The following is a 25495-nucleotide window of genomic DNA, read 5'->3' on the forward strand; positions in this document are numbered from 1 at the left end:
ATTAAACTTATCATTTGCTCTTCAAAACTCCTTCACATTATGACACCATACAGTTCAGTTGAGTTCACTTCAGTCACTCAGTCGTGCCTGACTCTGCAATCCCATGAATCGCAGCACACCAGGCGTCCCTGTCCACCACCAACTCCAGGAGTTCACTCAAACTCACATCCATCGAGTCGGTGATGCCATCCAGCCATCTCATCCTCTGTCGTCCCCTTCTCTTCCTGCCCCCAATCCCTCCCAGCATCAAAGTCTTTTCCAATGAGTCAACTCTTCGCATGAGGCCAAAGTACTGGACTTTCAGCTTTAGCATCATTCCTTCCAAAGAAATCCCAGGGCTGATCTCCTTTAGAATGGAGTGGTTGGATCTCCTTGCAGTCCAAGGGACTCTCAAGAGTCTTCTCCAACACCACAATTCAAAAGCATCAAATCTTCGGCACTCAGCCTTCTTCACAGTCCAACTCTCACATCCATATGTGACTACTGGAAAAACCATAGCCTGGACTAAACGACCTTTGTTGGCAAAGTAATGTCTCTGCTTTTCAATATGCTATGTAGGTTGGTCATAACTTTTCTTCCAAAGAATAAGTGTCTTTTAATTTCATGGCTGCAATCACCATCTGCAGTGATTTTGGAGCCCAAAAAGATAAAGTCTGACACTGTTTCCCCATCTATTTCCCATGATACTAGACAAAGCCCTCAAAAAAAAAAAAAAAAAAAAAGAAGAAGAAGAATGAAAGCAGGAAATTTTTAAAATATGTTTCTAGTATTATACAGAGTTACTTGGGTCAGAACTCACTCTCCTGATACTTTAACTCCACCACTGAGCTAAATTCCTTCCAAGTTTTTGAGAACAGTGCTCTCACTGTCACTCTCTCTGCTATCCACAAGATAAGCATTGGCCATTCCCCAAATTCCAGAACCATTTGCCATTTCACTGCCTTCCTCCTACACACTAGTGGCAGTAATTCAATTTGGAAGTTGGTCAAAAGGATTAGGAGTATAAAGCACTGAGTGATCTTTAACCAAATGTATTTGTTGTGTATATAGCATATGCCATGTATATGTATTTCACACATTATCACAGAACACAGTGAGGGATACATTGCATAATTCTAGAATCCAAAGAGACTTCTCTTTGAGAACTTTTCCTTAAAATAATTTACTTTTGTTGAGCTTATAGTGTTGATTACTGTTTTTTTAAAAAAGCAAATACCATTTCCTGACAATTATTACAATTATTATTCTCTTCTAAGAAAGATCAATGTCTTACATATTTACTGCCAGGTGATTTATGGAAACTATGTTGGCAAATAGATCACATTTTCTGAGAGAATGGGTACCAAATAGGGTTTATATTCCTTCCAAAGACTTAGCAAAGAAACCATAACTATGAAAGAAAATTTTTCATAAAAACAGGCAAAAATAATTATAAATTTTTATAATATAAAATGATGCTTAGGTTCTTTTTTTATTTAACAAACATTTATCAGGTATGTTATATATAAATAAATGTGGTGCTTGCCACCTTTAAGAAGTTGAGTCTAGAGACTTCTCTGGTGGTCTAGTGGTTAAAATTCTGTGCTTCCACTGCAGGGGGCACAGGTTCGATCCCTAACCAAGGAACTAAGATCCCACACGCCATGCTACTGTACAGCCAAAAAATACAAAGAGAAAGGAGAGAATGGTAGAAGCCAAACATGGAATGTTGTGGAAGCTGGGTTTAAAAGTTTGAACTTTATCCAGAAAGATAAGCCCTAATCCTTCAAAAGTTACTAAAAGGATTTTAAGCAGGGAAATAAAATAAGTATATTTTCTTTTTTTAATTTATTATTTTTAATTGAAGGATAATTGCTTTACATTATTGTGTTGGCTTCTGCCATACATCAACATGAATCAGCCATAGGCATACATATGTCCTCTCCCTCTTGAACCCCCTCCCTCCTCCCATACCATCCCACCATTCTAGGTAGTCACAAAGCACCGGATTTGAGCACATGAAAAGATGCCCAACATCACTCATTATTAGAGAAATGCAAAACAAATCTACAATGAAGTATATTTTACTTTTTAAAAAACACATTTGGCTTTGGTATTGGGCAAGGCTAAGGCAGTAATCCAAAATTCAGAAGGCAACATTAACAATGGAGAAGAGAGAACAGATCTGAGAAACAAAAGAAGAATTTGTTAAACTTGGAGACTAATTGGAAGAGAGGGGTAGAATAAAAACAAAAAGTCTAACTGATTTGGTAACTAAGTGGATGACAATACTATGGCAGATAAGACAGGAGAAAAAATGGGTCTGAGGTGGTAGGGAGCAAGGAGGAATGATGAATTTATTTCAAATTATCTTAGACATTTTTTATATATTTTCCAAAGAGTCTTTAATATATAAATCATACATAATATATATGGGCTTCCCAGGTGGCAATAGAGGTGAAAAAAAAAAAAAAGAACAAAAAACCTGCCTGCCAATGCAGGAGATATAAGAGATGCAGGTTAGATCCCAGGGTAGGGAAGATCTCCTGGAGGAGGGCATGGCAACCCACTCCACTATTCCTGCCTGGAGAAACCCATGGACAGAGGAGCCTGGCAGGCTATGGTCCATAGAGCTGTAAAGAGTTGAATACAATTGAAGCAACAGCATGCACACATATAACATATATAACCAAAAAAATTATATTTGACCTAAAGTTTATTGTGGTTAATTATTCATTTTAATTATTCAATTACTAAAAATTCCCTGATCTTAAAATTATGTTTGGGATGGGGAGAAGGAAGTATATGAATACCTCCAGGTTTCTTTTAAGAAGCTGAACAGGAAAATTTGCTTCTTTTATGCTCTCAAAATAGCTCCTAACACATGCTGATATATAAAATCAATCCACTAACTAAAGGAGTATTGTTCAGCTCTTTATAAAATAGCCTGCTAGTAATATATTCTTTATAAAATTATTCAAGGAGATATATACACTGCTGCTGCTGCTAAGTTGTTTCAGTCATGTCCGACTCTGTGCGACCCCATAGATGGCAGCCCACCAGGCTCCCGCATCCCTGGGATTCTCCAGGCAAGAACACTGGAGTGGGTTGCCATTTCCTTCTCCAGTGCATGAAAGTGACAAGTGAAAGTGAAGTCACTCAGTCGTGGCCGACTCTTAGCGACCCCATGAACTGTGGCCCCCCAGGCTCCTCCATCCATGCGATTTTCCAGGCAAGAGTGCTGGAGTGGGGTGCCATTGCCTTCTCCAAATATGTACCCTATGATATGTAAAATAGATAGCCAGTGGGAATTTTGCTGTATGACTCAGGGAGCTCAAACCAGTGCTCTGTGACAACTGAGGGGGCGTGGGATGGGGTGGGAGGTGGGAGGGAGTTCCAAGAGGGAGATGTATGTATACCTTTGGTTGATTCATGCTGATGTATGGCAGAAACTAACAATATTGTAAAGCAATTATCCTTCAATTAAAAATAAATTAAAATGTTTAAAAAAAACTATTCAAAATATCAAAAGGTGAAATACATGCTTTTAGTATGTAATTTTGTGTGTGTGGTTTTTTTTTAAGCATAAATAAGAGGATTTTACTGATGGCATTTTTATTGTCTTCATAATTAAACAAAATATGAAGCTCAAAACTGGATCACTTGGCCCTTTCTCTTCTTATCGCCTCCCAGCTCAAAATGCTTGCATCTCTTAATAGCCAGCATTCTCTTCAATCTACAGTTGGGCTCAACACATTCAAGCCTCAGTACAATCTTCTTTGTAGTTTTAGCCTTTTTATGGAAAATCGGCTTAGTCTGCCCACCATAGCCACTCTGTTTCCTGTCATAACGCCGCTTTCCCTGGGCAAAGAGGATCCTTGCCCTTCTTGTACTGTGTCACTTTGTGGGGCTGGTGCTTCCCACACTTCTTACAGAAAGTCCGGCGGGTTTTTGGAACGTTCACCATGTTTGCGAGAGCGATACCGGCACAGAAAGTGTGTGTGGTCTTTGAACTGGAGGATAATTGATTTAAAATGTTGTCTTTATTTCAGGTGTACAGCAAAGTGATTCGGTTGTACATATACATATATTCATTCTTTTCTAGATTCTTTCCTCATATAGGTTATCATAGAATATTGAGTAGAGTTCCCTGTGCTATACAGTAGGTCCTTGTTGGTTATCTGTCTTATATATAGTAGTATGCCTATGTTCATATCAAGCTCCTGATTTATCACTCCCACCACATTGCCCCTTATTGTGTACTAGTAACACAGCAGCAACGTGAGTTATACATAGTTTATGCAAAACAATTTTTTATGTTTAGGAAATATAAACCTCCAGAAAAATGAAAAATGTACCTCTAAGGTGGCCAGGTCTGAAGCTTCTATCTCCAATTGTTTACAAGGAAACTGACAATTCTTTTATGTATAGGAAAAGATGTCTTCAGCTTCATTAGTCATTTCTCATTTCATGACAAAAAGTGTACATTTCTCTGTTTATTATGGCTAAACTATGGTGTGAGGAGAACAAATAAAGGAAGAATCAGGAGCTCTGAGCCTTGGAGCTGCCTAATGAGCCATGCTGTCGCCCACAGTTAGCTCCTCAGAGCTCAACAAAAGACTAATTAAGCTCAAATCAACTAAAACACAACACTCAAATCTAATTCAGTACCTAATCCCATAAGGATATGCAGTTGCTTCCAACCAGGCCTAGAGTACTCACTTTCTTTGCGAACTTCCTCAAGCGCCCCAGTAAGTTCTTCCTTTAAAACTGTGGCTTCCTGAGCGATCTTCTCTCCCTTGTCTAATAAATTCCAAGTTGCTTCCTCCACCGAAGCTAGAAGGACTCTGGCTCTTTTTGAACGTCCTTTTTTCCTGTTGGAAGGATTCTGGGGACAATTTACAAGTGTAGTAACCTAAAATTGGAAAAACACAAGTCATTCATCAGATAAATTGCAAGAGGAGCAGTCCTGGGATATCATAGACCAGAACAAAAAGAAGTGTTTCACAATAACATGATTCATTCCCATTACTACTAGCACATTCCCAAAAGTCAAGTCAAGTTACCAACAGCAGTATTATCAGCTACCACGGACTTCCCAACTAAAGATAGGAAGAAAGGAATCTCATCGAGTTGTACTATTGGAACAATGCAAAATATATTATATATAATATCCATATATATATTATTTGATATATATATGTCAAATGATTATTTATATCACTTTGTAGCCAGCAATCTACATTCAGAGGGAGGTAAAAATAATTAGAGTTAAGTCAGTAGGTAGTAATATATTTAGATTAAGAAAAGAGATTACTAATGTGTGTGGGGGTGTGATACAGAATCACTCTGAAACATGTGAAACAGTGGCTATCTAAGGAGGACAAAACCCAAGTTCTCACGATGACCTACATTCTGACTCTTTGTAAACTCTTACTTCTCTCCTACACTATCCCCTAACTCAGTTGGCCTCCCCAACACTCAGATCCCCCTCAACGTGTCCTATCAAGAAGCCTTTCCTAACCACCCCAGTCCTCATCCTCTTCCACTCTGTTCCCTCACTACCCTTTATACTTCTTCAGGACATTTCAGAGCCTGATATTTTTTGTTCATATATGTTTATTGCATCCTTCCAACACAAAATGTAAACTCCGTGAAAACGGGAAATGTGGTTTTTTCTCCCACACTCAGAACAACACATGGAAGTTGTGGTGGTGGTGGTGGTGGTTGTTAAGTCACTAAGTCATGTCAGACTCTGTGACCCCATGGACTGTGGCACACCAGGCTTCCCTGTCCTTCACTATCTCCCAGAGCTTGCTCAAACTCACATCCATTGAGTCAGTGATGTCATCCAACCATCTCAACTTCTGTCATTCCCTTCCTCTCTTGCCCTCAATCCTTCCCAGCATCAAGGTCTTTTCCAATGAATCGGCTCTTCGCATCGGGTGGCCAAAATATTGAAGCTTCGGTTTCAGCATCAGTCCTTCCAATGAATATTCAGGGTTTATTTCCTTTAGGAATGACTGGTTTGATCTCCTAGCGGTCCAAAAGACTCTCAACAGTCTTCGCCAGCACCGCAATTTGAAAGCACCAATTCTTTAGTCAGCCTTATTTATGGTCCAACTCTCACATCCATACATAACTACTGGAAAAACCAAAGCTTTGACTATATGGACCTTTGTCAGCAAAGTGATGTCCCTGCTTTGTAATACACTCTCGAGGTTTGTCATAGCTTTTCTTCCAAGGAGCAAGCATCAATTTCAACATGAAGTAGTTGTTCAATAAGTGTTTCATATATAAATGGCTTAATGAATGGAGTAATTGAACCAATGAACTTTTTTGTTAATTAATTTATTTTTTAATTGAAGGATAATTGCTTTACAGAATTTTGTTGTTTTCTGCCAAACATCAACATGAATCAGCCACAGGTATACATATGTCCCCTCCCTCTTGAACCTCCTACCCACCTCCCTCCCCACTCCACCCCTCTAGATTGATACAGAGTCCCTGTTTGAGTTCCTCAGTCATACAACAAATTCCCATTGGTGATCTATTTTACATATGGTAATTTAAGTTTCTATGTTACTCTCTATATACATTTTATCCTCTCCTCCCCTCTCTCTGATGTCCATAAGTCTGTTCTCTATGTCTGTTTTCCCACTGCTGCCCTGCAAATAAATTCATCAGTACCATCTTTCTATATTCCATATATATGCATTAGTATATGATATTTATCTTTCTCTTTCAAACAGAGAAACTTTTTAATGTCTATATTTTAAATTGCCTGAATATGTTAATTCAGTTCAGTTCAGTTCAGTTCAGTCACTCAGTCATGTTCAACTCTTTGTGACCCCATGAATCGCAGCATGCCAGGCCTCCCTGTCCATCACCATCTCCCGGAGTTCATTCAGACTCACGTCCATTGAGTCCATGATGCCATTCAGCCATCTCATCCTCTGTCGTCCCCTTCTCCTCCTGCCCCCAATCTCTCCCAGCATCAGAGTCTTTTCCAATGAGTCAACTCTTCGCATGAGGTGGCCAAAGTACTGGACTTTCAGCTTTAGCATCATTCCTTCCAAAGAAATCCCAGGGCTGATCTCCTTCAGAATGGACTGGTTGGATCTCCTTGCAGTCCAAGGGACTCTCAAGAGTCTTCTCCAACACCACAGTTCAAAAGCATCAATTCTTCAGCGCTCAGCTTTCTTCACAGTCCAACTCTCACATCCATACATGACCACTGGAAAAACCATAGCCTTGACTAGATGGACCTTAGTTGGCAAAGTAATGTCTCTGCTTTTGAACATGCTATCTAGGTTGGTCATAACTTTTCTTCCAAGGAGTAAGCATCTTTTAATTTCATGGCTGCAATCACCATCTGCAGTGATTTTGGAGCCCAAAAACATAAAGTCTGACACTGTTTCTACTGTTTTCCCATCTATTTCCCTGATGGGACCAGATGCCATGATCTTCATTTTCTGAATGTTGAGCTTTAAGCCAACTTTTTCGCTCTCCTCTTTCACTTTCATCAAGAGGCTTTTTAGCTCCTCTTTACTTTCTGCCATAAGGGTGGTATCATCTTAGTGAGCATGTATTACTTTTGTAGATTTGCTAAAGTAAAAATAAACTCAAACTTCCCTAGTGGTACAGTGGATAGAAATCTGCCTGCCAATGCAGGGGACACAGGTTCAATCCCTGGTCCAGGAAGATTCTACATGCTGCAGGGCAATTGAGCCCATACACCATTACTGAGCCTACTTGGCACAACTCCCAAAGCCTGCACATTCTAAGGCCAGTGACCCACAACTAGTGAGCCCAAGCGCTACAACTACTGAAGCCCATGTGCCTAGAGCCCATGTTCCACAACAAGAAAGCCACAGCAACGAGAAGCCGGCACACCACAGCTAGAGAGTAGCCCCTGCTCTTTGCAACTAGCAAAAGCCCACATGCAGCAACAAAGACCCAGTGCAACCAAAATAAAAATAAGCAAATAATTTTTTAAAAAAAGAATAAACTCATGATAAGAGCATTGTTTGGAAACAGAAATTAAGTATCTGTATTTGGAAACAAAACCTTATACAAAGTTACATTGTGAAAAATATCCACTTAATTAAACCTTGAATTCCAGTAACTAAATATGGTTAACATTTTCATAAGCAAAACATGAAGATCCCCATTGTAGAGAAGAAAAAGACACTTGTATCCACTACTTTAAAAAGGTGTGAAACTCTTGTTGAAAGTTAGGCTCTGTATGTCATCAAAGAGCCAAGGCTTTTAACAATCATGTGCCACACTTTGACAACAGACTATACATAATCTTTCCTGTTCTGCAGCCCCTGGAGACTTTGCTTGTTTATTATTAATGGAGCATTAAATATTTGTTTATTTGACTAACTGGATCCAGTTCTTGGCCAAGAACTGAGAAGGGAGTTGGTGATGGACAGGGAAGCCGGGTGTGCTACAGTCCATGGGGTCACAAAGAGCTGGACATGACTGAGTGACTGAATTGAACTGAACTGAGAAAGAACTCACAAGCTACAGGGGAAATATATGGATGAAAATAATTTTCATCTGCCCTTTTATTCCCCTCCTCTGTCCAACAAACCTTCCTCTTTATCCTAGTTTGCTGTATTCCCATATTCACAACCCAGAGTGGATTTCCTTATAGCAAGCATTTATTTCCTTTCTTGGAAAATGATAATAATCATATTATCCTGTAAGATTATATGAAGTTTAAATAATGTAAAGTGTTTTTTAAGACATAAAATATGACACAAGTGTTGGATGGTATTTAACTTATGTTTTCTAGTCCATACCCATGAGATCCTTGTCAAAGATGTTCTCTCTGGGTCTATCTATATCTTGCTCATAGGGTACTCCAAGCTAAATGTGAAGGAGTCAATTAACAAAGCACATTCTGTGTGCTCTACAAGCAGTCAAATAGGGCCACGTGTCTTTATCATGCATTATGTAAAGATGATAATAAGTCTGGTTTATTACATGGGTTTTCACATATTACAAAAGACCAGTATCTTGCTATTATCAGTGTAATTTATATATCGAGTTAAAAGATACTTGTCCAGATTAAGACAAATTACAGCACTTTGCTTAAAACCTGTTTTAAATGAACAATAAGTATCATTGTCTAAAATGTTACTTCAGAATTTATTTTAAGTGCCACAGTTCATGATGCTTCCCACTGAACATTCCTCTATTATTGTTCAGATCCTCCAAGCGCCAAATGTTTTCCATAGAATAGCCTGAGCTTTCAAATTAAAATGAGCATTCCAGAAATGCTTTGTTCCTTATAATAAATGCCAGAGAAGTAGGAAATGTGAAAAGAACATTGTGCTCCCATCAAAAAAAAAAAATGCAATTGCACCTTGCAAGTTGTTCAAGTTTAACTTAAATCTTCTTTTTAAATACCCCAATATAGTTATTTAATACTGACTAAAAAAGAATGAGGAATGAAGCAGGGCAAAGACTAATAGAGTTTTGCCAAGAAAATGCACTGGTCATAGCAAACACCCTCTTCCAACAACACAAGAGAAGTCTCTACACATAGACATCACCAGATGGTCAACACCAATATCAGACTGATTATATTCTTTGCAGCCAAAGATGGAGAAGCTCTATACAGTCAGCAAAAACAAGACCAGGAGCTGACTGTGGCTCAGATCATGAACTCCTTATACCAAATTCAGAATTAAATTGAAGAAAGTAGGGAAAACCACTAGACCATTCAGGTATGACCTAAATCAAAACCCTTATGATTATACAGTGGAAGTGAGAAATAGATTTAAGGGCCTAGATCTGATAGATAGAGTGCCTGATGAACTATGGAATGAGGTTCGTGACATTGTACAGGAGACAGGGATCAAGACCATCCCCATGGAAAAGAAATGCAAAAAAAGCAAAATGGCTGTCTGGGGAAGACTTACAAATAGCTGTGAAAAGAAGAGAAGCGAAAAGCAAAGGAGAAAAGGAAAGATATAAGCATCTGAATGCAGAGTTCCAAAGAATAGCAACGAAAGATAAGAAAGCCTTCTTCAGCGATCAGTGCAAAGAAATAGAGGAAAAGAACAGAATGGGAAAGACTAGAGATCTCTTCAAGAAAATCCGAGATACCAAGGGAACATTTCATGCAAAGATGGGCTTGATAAAGGACAGAAATGGTATGGACCTAACAGAAGCAGAAGATATTAAGAAGAGGTGGCAAGAATACACAGAAGAACTGTACAAAAAAGATCTTCACAACCTGGATAATGACGATGGTGTGATCACTCATCTAGAGCCAGACATCTTGGAATGTGAAGTCAAGAGGGCCTTAGAAAGCATCACTATGAACAAAGCTAGTGGAGGTGATGGAATGCTAGTTGAGCTATTTCAAATCCTGAAAGATGATTCTGTGAAAGTGCTACACTCAATATGCCAGCAAATTTGAAAAACTCAGCAGTGGCTACAGGACTGGAAAAGGTCAGTTTTCATTCCAATCCCAAAGAAAGGCAATGCCAAAGAATGCTCAAACTACCGCACAATTGCACTCATCTCACATGCTAGTAAAGTAATGCTCAAAATTCTCCCAGCCAGGCTTCAGCAATACATGAACCAAGAACTTCCTGATGTTCAAGCCGGTTTTAGAAAAGACAGAGGAACCAGAGATCAAATTGCCAACATCCGCTGGATCATGGAAAAAGCAAGAGAGTTCCAGAAAAACATCTACTTCTGCTTTATTGACTATGCCAAAGCCTTTGACTGTGTGGATCACAAGAAACTGTGGAAAATTCTGAGAGAGATGGGAATACCAGACCACCTGATCTGCCTCTCGAGAAATCTGTATGCAGGTCAGGAAGCAACAGTTAGAACTGGACATGGAACACCGAACTGGTTCCAAATAAGAAAAGGAGTACGTCAAGGCTGTATATTGTCACCCTGCTTATTTAACTTCTATGCAGAGTACATCATGAGAAACGCTGGGCTGGAAGAACCACAAGCTGGAATGAAGATTGCCAGGAGAAATATCAATAACCTCAGATATGCAGATGACACCACCCTTACGGCAGAAAGTGAAGAGGAGCTAAAAGCCTCTTGATGAAAGTGAAAGTGGAGAGTTAAAAAGTTGGCTTAAAGCTCAACATTCAGAAAACGAAGATCATGGCATCCAGTCCCATCACTTTATGCGAAATAGATGGGGAAACAGTAGAAATAGTGTCAAACTTTATCTTTTTGGGCTCCAAAATCACTGCAGATGGTGACTGCAGCCATGAAATTAAAAGACGCTTACTCCTTGGAAGAAAAGTTATGATCAACCTAGATAGCATATTCAAAAGCAGAGACATTACTTTGCCGACTAAGGTCCATCTAGTCAAGGCTATGGTTTTTCCTGTGGTCATGTATGGATGGATGTGAGAGTTGGTCTGAGAAGAAAGCTGAGCACTGAAGAATTGATGCTTTTGAACTGTGGAGTTGGAGAAGACTCTTGAGAGTGCCTTGGAATGCAAGGAGATACAATCAGTCCATTCTGAAGGAGATCAGCCCTGGGATTTCTTTGGAAGGAATGATGCTAAAGCTGAAGCTCCAGTACTTTGGCCACCTGATGCATAGAGTTGACTCATTGGAAAAGACTTTGATGCTGGGAGGGATTGGGGGCAGGAGGAGAAGGGGACGACAGAGAATGAGATGGCTGGATGGCATCACTGACTTGATGGACGTGAATCTGAGTGAATTCTGGGAGTTGGTGATGGACAAGGAGGCCTGGCGTGCTGCGATTCATGGGGTCTCAGAGAGTCGGACACAACTGAGCAACTGAACTGACTGAAACTAAAGTCATGATGCTTTCCATGATTCATTTTATTTCAAAAAGTAAATATCACTTAGTAGGCCTTGGGATATAAAAATATAGAAAGCTAAAACTTTTTTTACCCCAAATCATCTATGGGGATCTAATCAACTATCATATATGACCCGTGGGGCTTCCCTTGTGGCTCAGCTGGTAAAGAATTCACCTGCAATGCGGGAGACATGGGTTCAATCCCTGGGTTGGGAAGATCCCTGAAGAAGGGAAAGGCTACCCACTCCAGTATTCTGGCCTGAAGAATTCCATGGACTGTATAATACATGGTGTCGCAAAAGTTGGACACGACTGAGCAACTTTCACTTTCACATAGGTGACCATGACCCCTGAAAGTAGATGATTCTCACCAAGGGCTGGAGGGTGCATGTTTTCTGAAAACATCTCCCATCTCTTCAACCAGCAAACAGTAAAAATTAGCCTGAAGCTATTTTGTAAAATAATTCTTGTTTCTTTTCCAGCACAAAGTCAGTTATATACCAGGAACACAAAAACTTAATTGGAATTTATAGCAAAGATTATTCTAATGTAGGATCCAAGTTCAGATCTTGCTAATCTTTCTTTTTACCACTGTGCAAAACTGACCCCTTTCCTTCTTTATCAGACTTACATCAGTTCAGTTCAGTTCAGTCACTCAGTCGTGTCCAACTCTTTGTGACCCCATGAATCGCAGCACATCAGGTCTCCCTGTCCATCACCAACTCCCGGAGTTCACTTGGACTCATGTCCATCAAGTCAGTGATGCCATCCAGCCATCTCATCCTCTGTCGTCCCCTTCTCCTCCTGCTACCAATCCCTCCCAGCATCAGAGTCGTTTCCAGTGAGTCAACTCTTTGCATGAGGTGGCCAAAGTACTGGACTTTCAGCTTTAGCATCATTCCTTCCAAAGAAATCCCAGGGCTGATCTCCTTCAGAATGGACTGGTTGGATCTCCTTGCAGTCCAAGGGACTCTCAAGAGTCTTCTCCAACACCACAGTTCAAAAGCATCAATTCTTCGGTGTTCAGCTTTCTTCACAGTCCAACTCTCACATGCATACATGACCACTGGAAAAACCATAGCCTTGACTAGATGGACCTTTGTTGGCAAAGTAATGTCTCTGCTTTTCAATATGCTATCTAGGTTGCTCATAACCTAGATAGCAGACTTACATAGTCCTTCTCAAATGAAAAGTCTTTGACCTCAAGTGTGCAGCTCTTAAAGAACTTGGGTTTTATTCACTTTTCTTCAGTCTATAAATCTGTTCCAGGCTAGACACACCTTCATCATAGATACAGAATCAGCTCCCCACTGATGTGGTACTAAATTAGAGATAAGAGTCAGACATGACTGAGCATCTTCACTTTCACTTTTAACGTTCATGCATTGGAGAAGAAAATGGCAACCCACTCCAGTGTTCTTGCCTGGAGAACCCCCATGATGGGGGAGCCTGATGGGCTGCCGTCTATGGGGTCTCACAGAGTCGGACATGACTGAAGCGACTTAGCAGCAGCAGCAGCAGTAATATAAAAAGAAAAAATTTCTTACTTTATGCATTCTGCTCATGCATAATTCCATAATACCATGTGTATTTTAATAGTGTGTAACAGTTATACATTAAAATTTAGAGTACAAAAAAAAAGGGTTTTCTAATCTTTCCTAATTAATGTATGCTTTTCTAGGTACCCTGAAGATACTGAAAATTAAATTGATATTCTAGGGAACTACCCCTTAGTGGAACACAGCCTCGTGAAGGTGCTTGCATAACTCAAGTGAAGCTATTAACCATGTTGTGCAGGGCTACCCAAGATGCACAGGTCATAATGAAGAGTTCTGACAAAATGTGGTCAATTGGAGGGGGAAATGGCAAACCAGTCCAGTTACTCTTACCACAGATTAACACTATCAAAAGGTAAAAAATATATGACATCAGAAGATGAACCCCCCTCCCAGATGGGAGGGTGTTCAATATGCTACAGGGAAGGAGCAGAGGACAATTACTAATAGCTCCAGAAAGAATGGAGCTGCTTGGCCAAAGCAGAAACAACACTCAGTTGTGGATATGTCTGATGGTGAAAATAAAGTCCAGAGCTGCAAAAAAAAAAAAAAACCAATATTGTATAGGAATCTGGAATGTTAGGTCCATAAATCAAGGTATATTGGATGTAGTCAAGTAGGAGATGGCAAGAGTGAACATCACCATCTTAGAAATCAGGACAGGAATGGGTGAGTTTAATTCAGATAACCATTATATCTACTACTGTGGGCAAGTATCCCTCAGAAGAAATGGAGTAGTCCTCATAGTTTACAAAAGAGTATGAAATGTAGTGCTTGAGCACAATCTCAAAAATGACAGAATGATCTTCGTTCATTTCCAAGGCAAATCATTCAATATCAAAATAATCCAAGTCTATGCCCCAACCACTGATCCCAAAGAAGTTGACCAGTTCTATAAAGACCTACAAGAAGTTCTAGAACTAATACTAAAAATGATGTCCTTTTCACCATAGGGGACTGGAATGCAAAAAAGGAAGTCAAGAGATGCCTGGAGTAATAGGCAAGTTTGGCCTTGGAGTACAGAATGAAGCAGGGTAAAGGCTAACAGAGTTTTGTAAAGATAACACGTTGGCCATAGCAAACACTCTTTTCCAACAACACAACAGATGACTCTACACATGGACGTCAGAAAATTGTCAACACTAAAATCAGATTGATTGATTATATTCTTTACAACCAAAGATGGAGAAGCTCTATACAGTCAGTAAAAATAAGACCTGGAGCTGACTGTGGCTCAGATCATCAGCTTCTTAATACAAGATTCAGGCTTAAATTGAAGAAAGTAGGGAAAACCACTAAACCATTCAGGTATGACCTAAACTAAGTCCTTATGATTATACAGTGGAGGTGATGAATAGCCTCAAGGAATTAGCTCTGGTAGACAAGAGTGCCTAAAGAACTACGGACAGAGGTCCATAACATTGTATAGGATGTAGTGTTCAAAACTATCCCAAAGTTTAAAAAAAAAAAATGCAAGAAAGCAAAGTCGTTGTCTGAGGTGGCCTTACAGATAGTTGAGGAAAGAAGAGACGTGAAAGGCAAGAGAGAAAGGAAAAGATATACCCAACTGAGGGCTTCCCTGGTAGTTCAGCGATAAAGAATTGGCCTGCAATGCAGGAGACACAGGAGACATGGGTTCGATCCCTGGGTCAGAAAGATCCCCTGGAAGAGGACATGGCAACCCTCTCCAGTATTCTTGCCTGGAGAATCCCATGGGCAGAGGAGCCTGGCATGCTCCAGTTCACAGTGTTGCAAGGAGTCTGACATGACTGAAGTGACTGGGCATGCACACACACCCAACTGAATACTGAGTTCCAGAGAATAGCTAGGAGAGATAAGAAGGTCTTCTTAAATAAACAATGAAAAGAAATAAAGGAAAACAATAGAATGGAAAAGACTAGAGATTTCTCCAAGAAAATCAGAGAAGCCAAGGGAACATTTCATACAAAGATGGACACAGTAAAGAACAGAAACAGCAAGGACCTAACCAAACAAAGAAAAAGACATTAATAAGAGATGGCAAGAATACACAGAAGAACTGTACAAAGATATTTTAATGACCCGGATAACTACAATGATGTGATCACTCACCTAGAACCAGATATCTTGCAGTGTGACTTCAAGTGGGCCTTAGGAAGCATTACAATGAACAATGCTAATGGAAATGATAGAATTCCAGCTGAGCTATTTCAAACCCTAAAAGATGATGCTATTAAAGTGCTGCACTCAATATGTCAGCAAATTTGGAAAATTCAGCCGTGGCCACAGGACTGGAAAAGGTCCATTTCCATTCCAATCCCAAAGAAGGGCAATGCTAAAGAATATTTAAACTACTGTACAACTGTTCTAGGTTTACATGCTAATAAAGTTATGGTCAAAATTCTACAGGCTAGCCTTCAGCAGTACATGAACCAAGAACTTCCAAACGTACAAATTACATTTTGAAGAGGCAGAGGAACCAGAGATCAGATTCCCAATATCTGTTGGATCATCAAAAAAGCAAGAGTTCCAGAAAAACATCTACTTCTGCTTTATTGACTACACCAAAGCCTTTGACTGTGTGGATCACAACAAACTGTGGAAAATTCTTCAAGAGATGGGAATACCAGACCACCTTACCTTCCTCCTAAGAAACCTGTATGCAGATAAAGAAGCAACAGTTAGAACTGGACATGGAACAATGGACTGGTTCAAAATTTGGAAAGGAGTACAACAAGGCTGTATATTATCATGCTGCTTATTTAACTTATATGCAGAGTACATCATGCAAAATACTAGGCTGGATGAATCACAAGCTGGAATCAAGATTGCTGGGAGAAATATCAACAACCTCAGATCAGATGATACCATTCTAACAGCAGAAAGTGAAGAACTGAAGAGCTTCCTGATGAAGGTGAAAGAGGAGCATGAAAAAGCTGGCTTAAAACTCAACATTGAAAAAAACTAAGATCATGGCTTCCAGTTCCATCACTTCATGGCAAATAGAAGGGGCAAAGTGAACGCAATGACAGATTTTATTTTCTTGGACTCCAAAATCACTGTGAACAGTGACTGCAGCCATGAAAATAAAATACATTTGCTCCCTGGAAGGAAAGCTATGACAAACTTAGACAGTGTATTACAAAACAGAGACATCACTTTGCCGATAAAGGTTCATCTAGTCAAAGCTATGGTTTTTCCAGTAGTCATGTACATAAGTGAGAGTTGGACCATAAAGAAAGCTGAGCACCAAAGAATTTCTGCTTTTGAACTGTGGTACTAGAGGAAACTCTTGAGAGTCCCTTGGACTGAAAACCAGTCAATCCTAAAGGAAATCAACCCTAAATATTCATTGGAAGGACGGATGTTGAAGCTGAAACTCCAACACTTTGGCCACCTGATGCAGAGAGCCAATTCATTGGAAAAAGACCAATACTGGAAAGATTGAAGGCAAAAGGAGAAAGGGGCAGCAGAGGATAATATGGCTAGATAGAATCATCAATTCAATGGACATGAGTTTAAACAAACTCTGGGAAATAGTGAAGGACAGGGGAGCCTGGCGTGTTGCAGTCCATGGGGTTGCAAAAAGTAGGACACAATTTAGTGGGTGAACAACAGCTAAGGGATTCAACTGCCACTGTAGAGACCTATACTAGTGCACAATAGGAGCATTACAGAATATGGCATGAGTTTGTGATCTATTTTCATCTGTCACATTAGTGCAATGCCTTAGTATCTCAAATGGCAGTACTGTAGAAAGTCTTCTCTAGTGCCAACTGGGTAACACATTCATATTCTATAACCATATTCTTTCCTAATCTAACTTTTTAAAAATTTTACTATCACTGTAATATAAAAAGCCATGTCAACAGCTATCTCTTTTCTTACTTATTAGATAAAATATTTTTAATTTTAACCATTCTCTAATAGCTCACAGGAGCCTTCTTTACTACTTTGTTTCCTTAAGTTAATTTTAATGGGTAAAGTAAAAATTAAGACATTTAAGCCATTTTAATTAGCTAAAAACTTCAAATAGGATTATGAAAGAAATTAAAAGGGTAGGGGAAAATTGTAGAATTATAAAGCAAGTGACTTTTTAAAGTAAAAGGTATCATCCAGTCTTAAGGAGAAGGGTCCTTTCTACAAGCCATTAATAATTTCAACTGTTATTTCCTACAAAAGCAACCTTCCCTATGTTAACAAAAGTACTGGGAAAGATTGAAGTGTTGAGAACCTAGAAAATACATATCCTTTGATCAACATTCAGTGCTCTCCTCAAACAAAATACTATCTTCGTTTTGGCTAATAAACATTTATTAAGCACATATTATGTCTAAAACAATATCCTAGCCATTTAGAAAAGAAATATAAGTAAGAAAGACACATAACTAGCTGCAATATAAAAGGCAGAATGGCTGCTTAAACTTATAAGTAAAAGCAAAGTGCGGAAGAGACTACTAATGTTCGTAAGGATTAAGAAGTGTTTCCAAAAAGAGCCTTTAAAGACAGATCATCTTCTGGCATGAGAGACAGAAGGGAAGTCAAGCCAGGTAAAGGGATCATGTGCAAAGCAACAGAGATGGAAATTATTTCTGTCTGAGAGTAGCAGATAGTCAAGTCTGGCAGACCAAGGGGTAAAAACAGGAATTGGGGCCAGAAATTAGGTCAGGAAGTAGGTTCCAGCTTGAGTAGAGAAAGTGTTGAAAGTCAAGGAAGGAGTTAATATTCAATTCAATAGGCAATAGATATTTCACACAGCATAGCCAAAGTGGAAGCCTTCTCCCCACAACCTGCTTTTCTTCCATCTGTATTTCTTACCTCAGGTCATCTGGGCTACCCCCTCTCATCCTCCTCTCCAAGGTCTTTATAGTATGTCCTTAAAAGTTTTCATTTCTGTCACTCTCCCCGCTCCAGCCCAGGGCCATTGTCTCCCATAGCTCTGCTCTCTGGATTACTGCCCTCATCTACTCTCCCTCTAAGCCGCCCCCATGGCACAGAAACAGGGCCTCCATCCCAGCCTTAATCTTCACTCTATCATTAAGAAATGTATATGCAGTAATTCTGGCCCTCAACATGTCTCTACACCCAACCCACACTTCCATTAGGGCCACTTCTGTATAAGGTAAAGTGACACATTTGCGGCTGCTTAAAACCTCCCAATAGCTCCCTGATGCCTATAAGATAAAGTCCAAAGCATGATTCGGATAAAGTCTATAGTATGGTTTATGAGGCAATTTATACCTTACTTTTGACTAAATTTTCACTCTGATCTTCCATTCATGGAGTTTGACAACAAACTACTTGTTACACCCAGAATGGGAATGGCATCCTTGACCTAGAACAACTCTCCCTTCACACAGGCACCTGTATGTACCTCTCACACCACTCATTATAGTGTTTTTGTAACTAACTATTAACATACTGCCTCCCCAGCCTTACCAGGAACTCGATAAGGGAAAGGGTCATGCTTGACTCATCCTGAAAATCCAGAGTTAGGGTACTGTAAGTAATAAATAAAAGGTGGTTGACTTAATTTAAAAATGAATGAAATTCTAGATGTTCAAAACCTTAAATTAAGAGCCTCAATGCTGAGTGATATGTACTAGGTTCCCAAGAAAGCTGGAAGCTAAAGCAAAAGTAAAATTTAAGTTTTGTGATAGCACATGATAGTTTTTAAGTCAAAGGCAATCACTAATGTGGGATACTCTGTCATTTCTCATGTCTAGTATCATGGAAAAGCAAGATTTTGCAAACTGAATAAGCAAATCTCCATTTGTATAGTTTATTTGTGATCTGATTAGTTCAATGTGATCTAGAAACAAGTATATACTTATATTCAGTCTTTTCTAGCAAAAGAGAGAGAGAGAGAGAAGGCTACATAGCTTGTTTTCGAACTCTACATAAAAAGACCAGGAACAGAGAGAACAAGATGGCGGAGGAGTAGATGGACGTGGAATACATCTCTCTCCACAGATACATCTGGAATACACCTTCAGACACAGAAGTGCAAGAAGAATACCAGTTGAAAGTGGACAGGAGTACCTGACGAGCAGAAAAGAATATATAGACCCACACAAAACTTGAGATCAAGCCCTGAGCCTTTGGACGGGGAGCACTGAATCCAAGACCCTAGACTTCCAGAGAACTAATCCTGCTGCTGCTGCTGCTATTGCTGCTGCTGTTGCTGCTGTTGCTGCTGCTGCTGCTGCTGCTGCTAAGTCGCTGCAGTCATGTCCAGCTCTGTGCAACCCCATAGACGGCAGCCCACCAGGCTTCCCCATCCCTGGGATTCTGCAGGCAAGAACACTGGAGTGGGTTGCCATTTCCTTCTCCAGTGCATGAAAGTGAAAAGTGAAAGTGAAAGTGAAGTCGTGTCTGACTACTAGCCACCCCATGGACTGCAGCCTACCAGACTCCTCTGTCCATGGGATTTTCCAGGCAAGAACACTGGAGTGGGTTGCCTTTGCCTTCTCTGGAACTAACCCTAGAAGGTATCAAATACTGAGAACTCACAAGAAGGAAACCACTGTAGTACAAGACCCAGCATCACTCAACCACCAATAGCACCCTATGCAAGATGCCTCATCTAAACCAACAAAATAAAACAAAAATACAAAGCAAATCATCAGCAGACAGGATTACCACCTCACTCAGCCTTGCCCATCAGAAGAAAAACAAACAAATATTAAGCACAAATATCACCCTATAAGAACCTTACACAAACCACTGAACCAAACTTAGAGGTCAGAAACCAAACGGAAGAAAGAATTCAACCCTGAAGCCTGGGAAAAGGAGACTTCAAATACAATAAGTTTAAAAAAATGATAATGAAAAGGCAGAGAAATACTACACAAATGAAAGAACAAACTAGAAACACAGAAGTTCAAATAAATGAAGAGGAAATAGGCAAACTACCTGAAAAAGAATTCAGAATAATGATAGTAAAGATGATAAAAAAAAAAAAAACCTTGAAAGCAAATTGGAGAAAATGCAAGAATCAATTAACAAAGACCTAGAATTAAAGAATAAACATGCAGGGACAAACAACACAGTAACTGAAATTAAAAATACTCTAGAAGGAATCAATAACAGAATATCTGAAGCAGAAGAACAAATCAGTGAGCTGGAAGATAAAATAGTGGAAATAACTTCTGAAGAGCACAATAAAGTAAAAAGAATTAAAAGAACTGAGGATCGTTTCAGAGACCTCTGGGACAATATCAAACACACCAACTTACAAATAATAGGGGTCCCAGAAGATTAAGAGAAAAAGAAAGGGTATGAGAAAATTTTTGAAGAGATAGTTGAAAATTTCTCCAACAAGGAAAAGAAAATAGTCAACCAAGTACAAGAGGCACAAAGAGACCCATACAGGATAAACCCAAGGAGAAACACACCAAGACACATACTAATCAAACTAACAAACACTAAATACAAAGAAATAATATTAAAAGCAGCAAAGGAGAAGCAACAAGTAACATACAAGGTAAACCCCATACGCTTAGCAGCTGATCTTTCAGCAGAAACTCTGCAGACCAGAAGGGAATGGCTGCTGCTGCTGCTGCTAAGTCGCTTCAGTCCGACTCTGTGCAACTCCATAGACGGCAGCCCACCAGGCTTCCCCATCCCTGGGATTCTCCAGGCTAGAACACTGGAGTGGGTTGCCTTTTCCTTCTCCAATGCATGAAAGTGAAAAGTGAAAGTGAAGTCGCTTAGTTGTGTTCGACTCTTAGCGACCCCATGTACTGCAGCCTACCAGGCTCCTCCATCCATGGGATTTTCCAGGCAAGAGTACTGGAGTGGGGTGCCATTACCTTCTCCAAAGGGAATGGCAGGATATATTTAAAGTACTGAAAGGGGAAAATCTACAACCAAGATTACTGTACCTGGCAAGGATCTCATTCAAAATTGATGGAGAAATCAAAAGCTTTTCGGACAGGCAAAAGTTAAGAGAATTCAGTACCACCAAACCAGCTTTACAACAAATGTTTAAAGTGAAGTGAAGTGAAAGTCACTCAGTCATGTTTGACTCTTTGTGACCCCCATGGACTGTATAGTCCATGGAATTCTCTAGGCCAGAATATTGGACTGGGTTGCCTTTCCCTTCTCCAGGGGATCTTCTCAACCCAAGGATCAAACACGTCTCCCACATTGCAGGCAGATTCTTTACCAGCTGAGCCACAAGGGAAGCCAAATGTTAAATGGACTTATATAGCCAATAAATACAAGAGAAGAAAAAAGATTTATAAAATCAACCCCAAACAATTAAGAAAATGGCAATAGGAACATATATATCAATAATCATGTTGATGTATGGCAAAATCAATATAGTATTGTAAAGTATAATAAAGTAAAATAATAAATTTTAAAAAAGAAAAAAATAATAATAATTACTTTAAATGATTAAATGCTCCAACCAAAAAACACAGAAAAGAAGATTACAAGAGATAAGGAAGGACACTACATAATGATCAAGGGATCAATCCAAGAGGAAGACATAACAATTGTAAATTTCTATGCACCCAACATAGTAAGTAAAGTCACTCAGTCATGTCCGACTCTTTGCAACCCCATGGACTGTAGCCTACCAGGCTCCTTTGTCGATGGAATTTACCAGGCAAGAGTACTGGAGTGGGTTGCCATATGTTCACACAATATAGGAGCACCTCAATACATAAAACAAATACTAACAGACATAAAAGGAGAAATTGACAGTAACACAATAATAGTAGGAGACTTTAACACCCCACTTACAGCAATGACAAATCATCAAAACAGAAGATGAATAAGGAAACACAAGTCTTACATGATACATTATATGAGATGGATCTCATTGATATCTTTAGGACATTCCATCCAAATGCAGAATAATACACCTTCTTCTCAAATGCACATGGAACACTCTCCAGGACAGACCACATCATGGGTCACAAATTAAACCTCAGTAAATTTAAGAAAACTGAAATCATATCAAGCATCTTCTCTGACCACAATGCTATGAGACTAGATATCAATTACAAGAAAAAAACTATATGAAACACAAACACATGGAGATTAAACAACACATTTCTAAATAACCAACAGGTTACTGAAGAAATCAAAAAATTTCTAGAAACAAATGGCAATGAAAACATGACAATTCACAACCTATGAGAACAGCAAAAGCAGTTCTCAGAGGTAAGTTTATAGCAATACATTTCTACCTCAAGAAACAAGAAGAACATCGAACAGACAGCCTAACTTTACACCTAAAACAAATGGGAAAAAAAAAAAAAAGAAAGAAACCAAAATTAGGAGAAGGAAAGAAATCATAAAGATCTGAGCAGAAATAAATGAAAAAGAAATGAAAGAAACAATAGCAAAGATTAATCAAACTAAAAGCTGGTTCTTTGAGAAGATAAACAAAATTGACAAGCCTTTAGCCAGACTCATCAAGAAAAAAAGAGAGAAGAAGCAAATCAACAAAATTAGGAATGAAAAAGAAGAGGTTACAACAGACAATGCAGAAATACAAAGGATTATAAGAGACTATTATGAACAACTATATGGCAATAAAATGGATAACCTGGAAGAAATGGACAGATTCTTAGAAAGTTCAATCTTCCAAGACTGAACCAGGAAGAAACAGAAATTACAAGCACTAAAATTGAAGTTGTGATTGAAAATCTCCCAAAAAACAAAAGCCCAGGACCAAATGGCTTCACAGGAGAATTCTATCAAACATTTAGAGAGGAGCTAATGCCTATCCTTCTGAAACTCTCAAAAAACTCCAGAGGAAGGAACACTTCCAAATTCATTCTACGAGGCCACCATTGCCCTAATACCAAAATCAGACAAAGACAACACAAAAAAAGAAAACTACAGGCCAATATAACTGATGAACATAGATGCAAAAATCCTCAACAAAATTTTAGCAAACAGAATTCAGCAATACATCAAAAGCTCATACACCATGATCAAGTTGTGTTTATTCCAGGAATGCAAAGATTCTTCAATATAGGCAAATCAATCAATCTGATACACCATATTAACAAGTTGAAAGATAAAAACCATATGATCATCTCAATAGATGCAGGAAAAGCCTTTGGCAAATTTCAGCACCCATTTATGATTAAAACTCTTCAAAAAAATGGGCATAGAAACCTACCTCAACATAGTAAAGGCCATATATGATAAGCCTACAGCAAACATTATTTTCAGTGGTGAGAAACTGAAAGCATTACCCCTAAGATCAGGAACAAAACAAGGATGTCCACTTTCATCACTATTATTTAACATAGTTCTGGAAGTCCTAGCTACAGTAATCAGAGAAGAAAAAGAAATAAAAGGAATCCAGATTGGAAAAGAAGCAGGAAAGCTCTCACTGTTTGCAGATGACATGATACTGTACATAGAAAACCCTAAAGATAGTATCAGAAAATTACTAGAGCTAATCAGTGAATTTAGCAAAGTTGCATGATACAAAATCAGTACACAGAAATCACTTGCATTTCTATATAATAACAATGAAAAAATCAGAAAGAGAAATTAAGGAATCAATCCCATTCACCATTGCAACAAAAAGAATTAAATATCTAGGAATAAACTTACCTAAGGAGACAAAAGAACTGTACACAGAAAATTATAAGACACTGATGAAAGAAATTAAAGATGACATAAACAGATGGAGAGATATTCCATGTTCCTGGGTAGGAAGAATCAATATTGTGAAAATGACTATACTACCAAATGCAATCTACAGATTCAATGTGATCCCTATCAAATTACCAATGGCATTTTTTCACAGAACCAGAACAAAAAATTTCACAATCCATATGGCAACACAAAAGACCCCAAACAGCCAAAGCAGACTTGAGAAAGAAGGATGGAGCTAGAGGAATCACCCTTCCTGACTGCAGATTATACTACAAATCTACAGTCATCAAGACAGTATGGTACTGGCACAAAAACAGAAATATAGACCAATGGAACAAAATAGAAAGCCCAGAAATAAACCCATGCACCTATGGGTACCTTATTTTTGACAAAGGAGGCAAGAATATACAGTGGGGCAAAGACAGCCTCTTCAATAAATGGTGCTGGGAAAACTGGACAGCTGCATGTACAAGAATGAAATTAGAACACTTCCTAACATCATACACAAAGATAAACTCAAAATGGATTAAAGATCTAAATGTGAGACCAGAAACTATAAAACCCTTAGAGGAAAACATAGGCAGAACACTCGATGACATAAATCAAAGCAAGATCCTCTATGACCCACCTCCTAGAGTAATGGAAATAAAAACAAAAGTAAACAAGTGGGACCTGATTAAACTTAAAAGCTTTTGCACAGCAAAGGAAACTACAAGCAAGGTGAAAAGACAACCCTTGGAATGGGAGAAAATAATAGCCAATTAAACAACTGAAAAAGGATTAATTTCCAAAATATACAAGCAGCTCATACAACTCAATACCAGGAAAATACACAACCCAATCAAAAAGTGGGAAAAGGACCTAAGCAGACATTTCTCCAAAGACCTACAGATGGCTAACAAACACATGAAAAGATGCTCAACATCGCTCATTATTAGAGAAATGCAAATCAAAACCACAATGAGATATCACCTCACACCTCACACAGAATGGCCATCATCATAAAGCTGACAAACAATAAATGCTGGAAAGGGTGTGGAGAAAAGGGAACCCTCTTGCACTGTTGGTGAGAACATAAATTGATACAACCACTATGAAAGATGGTATAGAGATTCCTTTAAAAACTAGGAATAAAACCATCATATGACCCAGCAGTCCTACTCCTAGGCATATAATCCCTGAGGAGACCAGGGTTGAAAAAGACACATGCATCCCATTGTTCACTGCAGCACTATTTACAATACCTAGAACATGGAAGCAACCTAGATGCCCATGGACAGATGAATGGATAAGAAAATTGTGGTACATATACATAATGGAATATTACTAAACTATAAAAAGGAACACATTTGAGTCAGTTCTGAAGAGGTGGATGAATCTAGAACCTATTATACAGAGTGAAGTGAGTCAAAAAGAGAAAGATAAGTATCGTATTCTAATGCACATATACGGAATCTAGAAAAATGGTTCTGAAGAATTTATTTACAGGGCAGCAATGGAGAAAGAGAAATAGAGAACA

The 25495-nt window shown here is 39.0% G+C and overlaps 1 protein-coding gene and 1 pseudogene across 9 annotated transcripts in view; both read right to left on the reverse strand.

Moving 5' to 3' along the window:
• Window positions 1-25495, reverse strand: part of CTNNA3 (catenin alpha 3) — a 1860557-nt gene that overhangs the window by 1766472 nt on the left and 68590 nt on the right. For all 9 annotated transcript variants that reach the window (XR_009598595.1, XR_009598596.1, XM_004021400.6 and 6 more), the window contains exon 3: window positions 4702-4894. Coding sequence is in view for 7 of the 9 variants with exons in the window: in XM_004021400.6 (XP_004021449.1) it covers window positions 4702-4894 (193 nt within the window). In the remaining 2 variants the exon portion in view is untranslated. The remainder of the gene's footprint in view (window positions 1-4701; window positions 4895-25495) is intronic.
• Window positions 3597-3961, reverse strand: LOC101102450 (large ribosomal subunit protein eL42-like; annotated as a pseudogene).

This window comes from Ovis aries, chromosome 25 (genome assembly GCF_016772045.2).
Source record: "Ovis aries strain OAR_USU_Benz2616 breed Rambouillet chromosome 25, ARS-UI_Ramb_v3.0, whole genome shotgun sequence".
Taxonomy (NCBI): domain Eukaryota; kingdom Metazoa; phylum Chordata; class Mammalia; order Artiodactyla; family Bovidae; genus Ovis; species Ovis aries.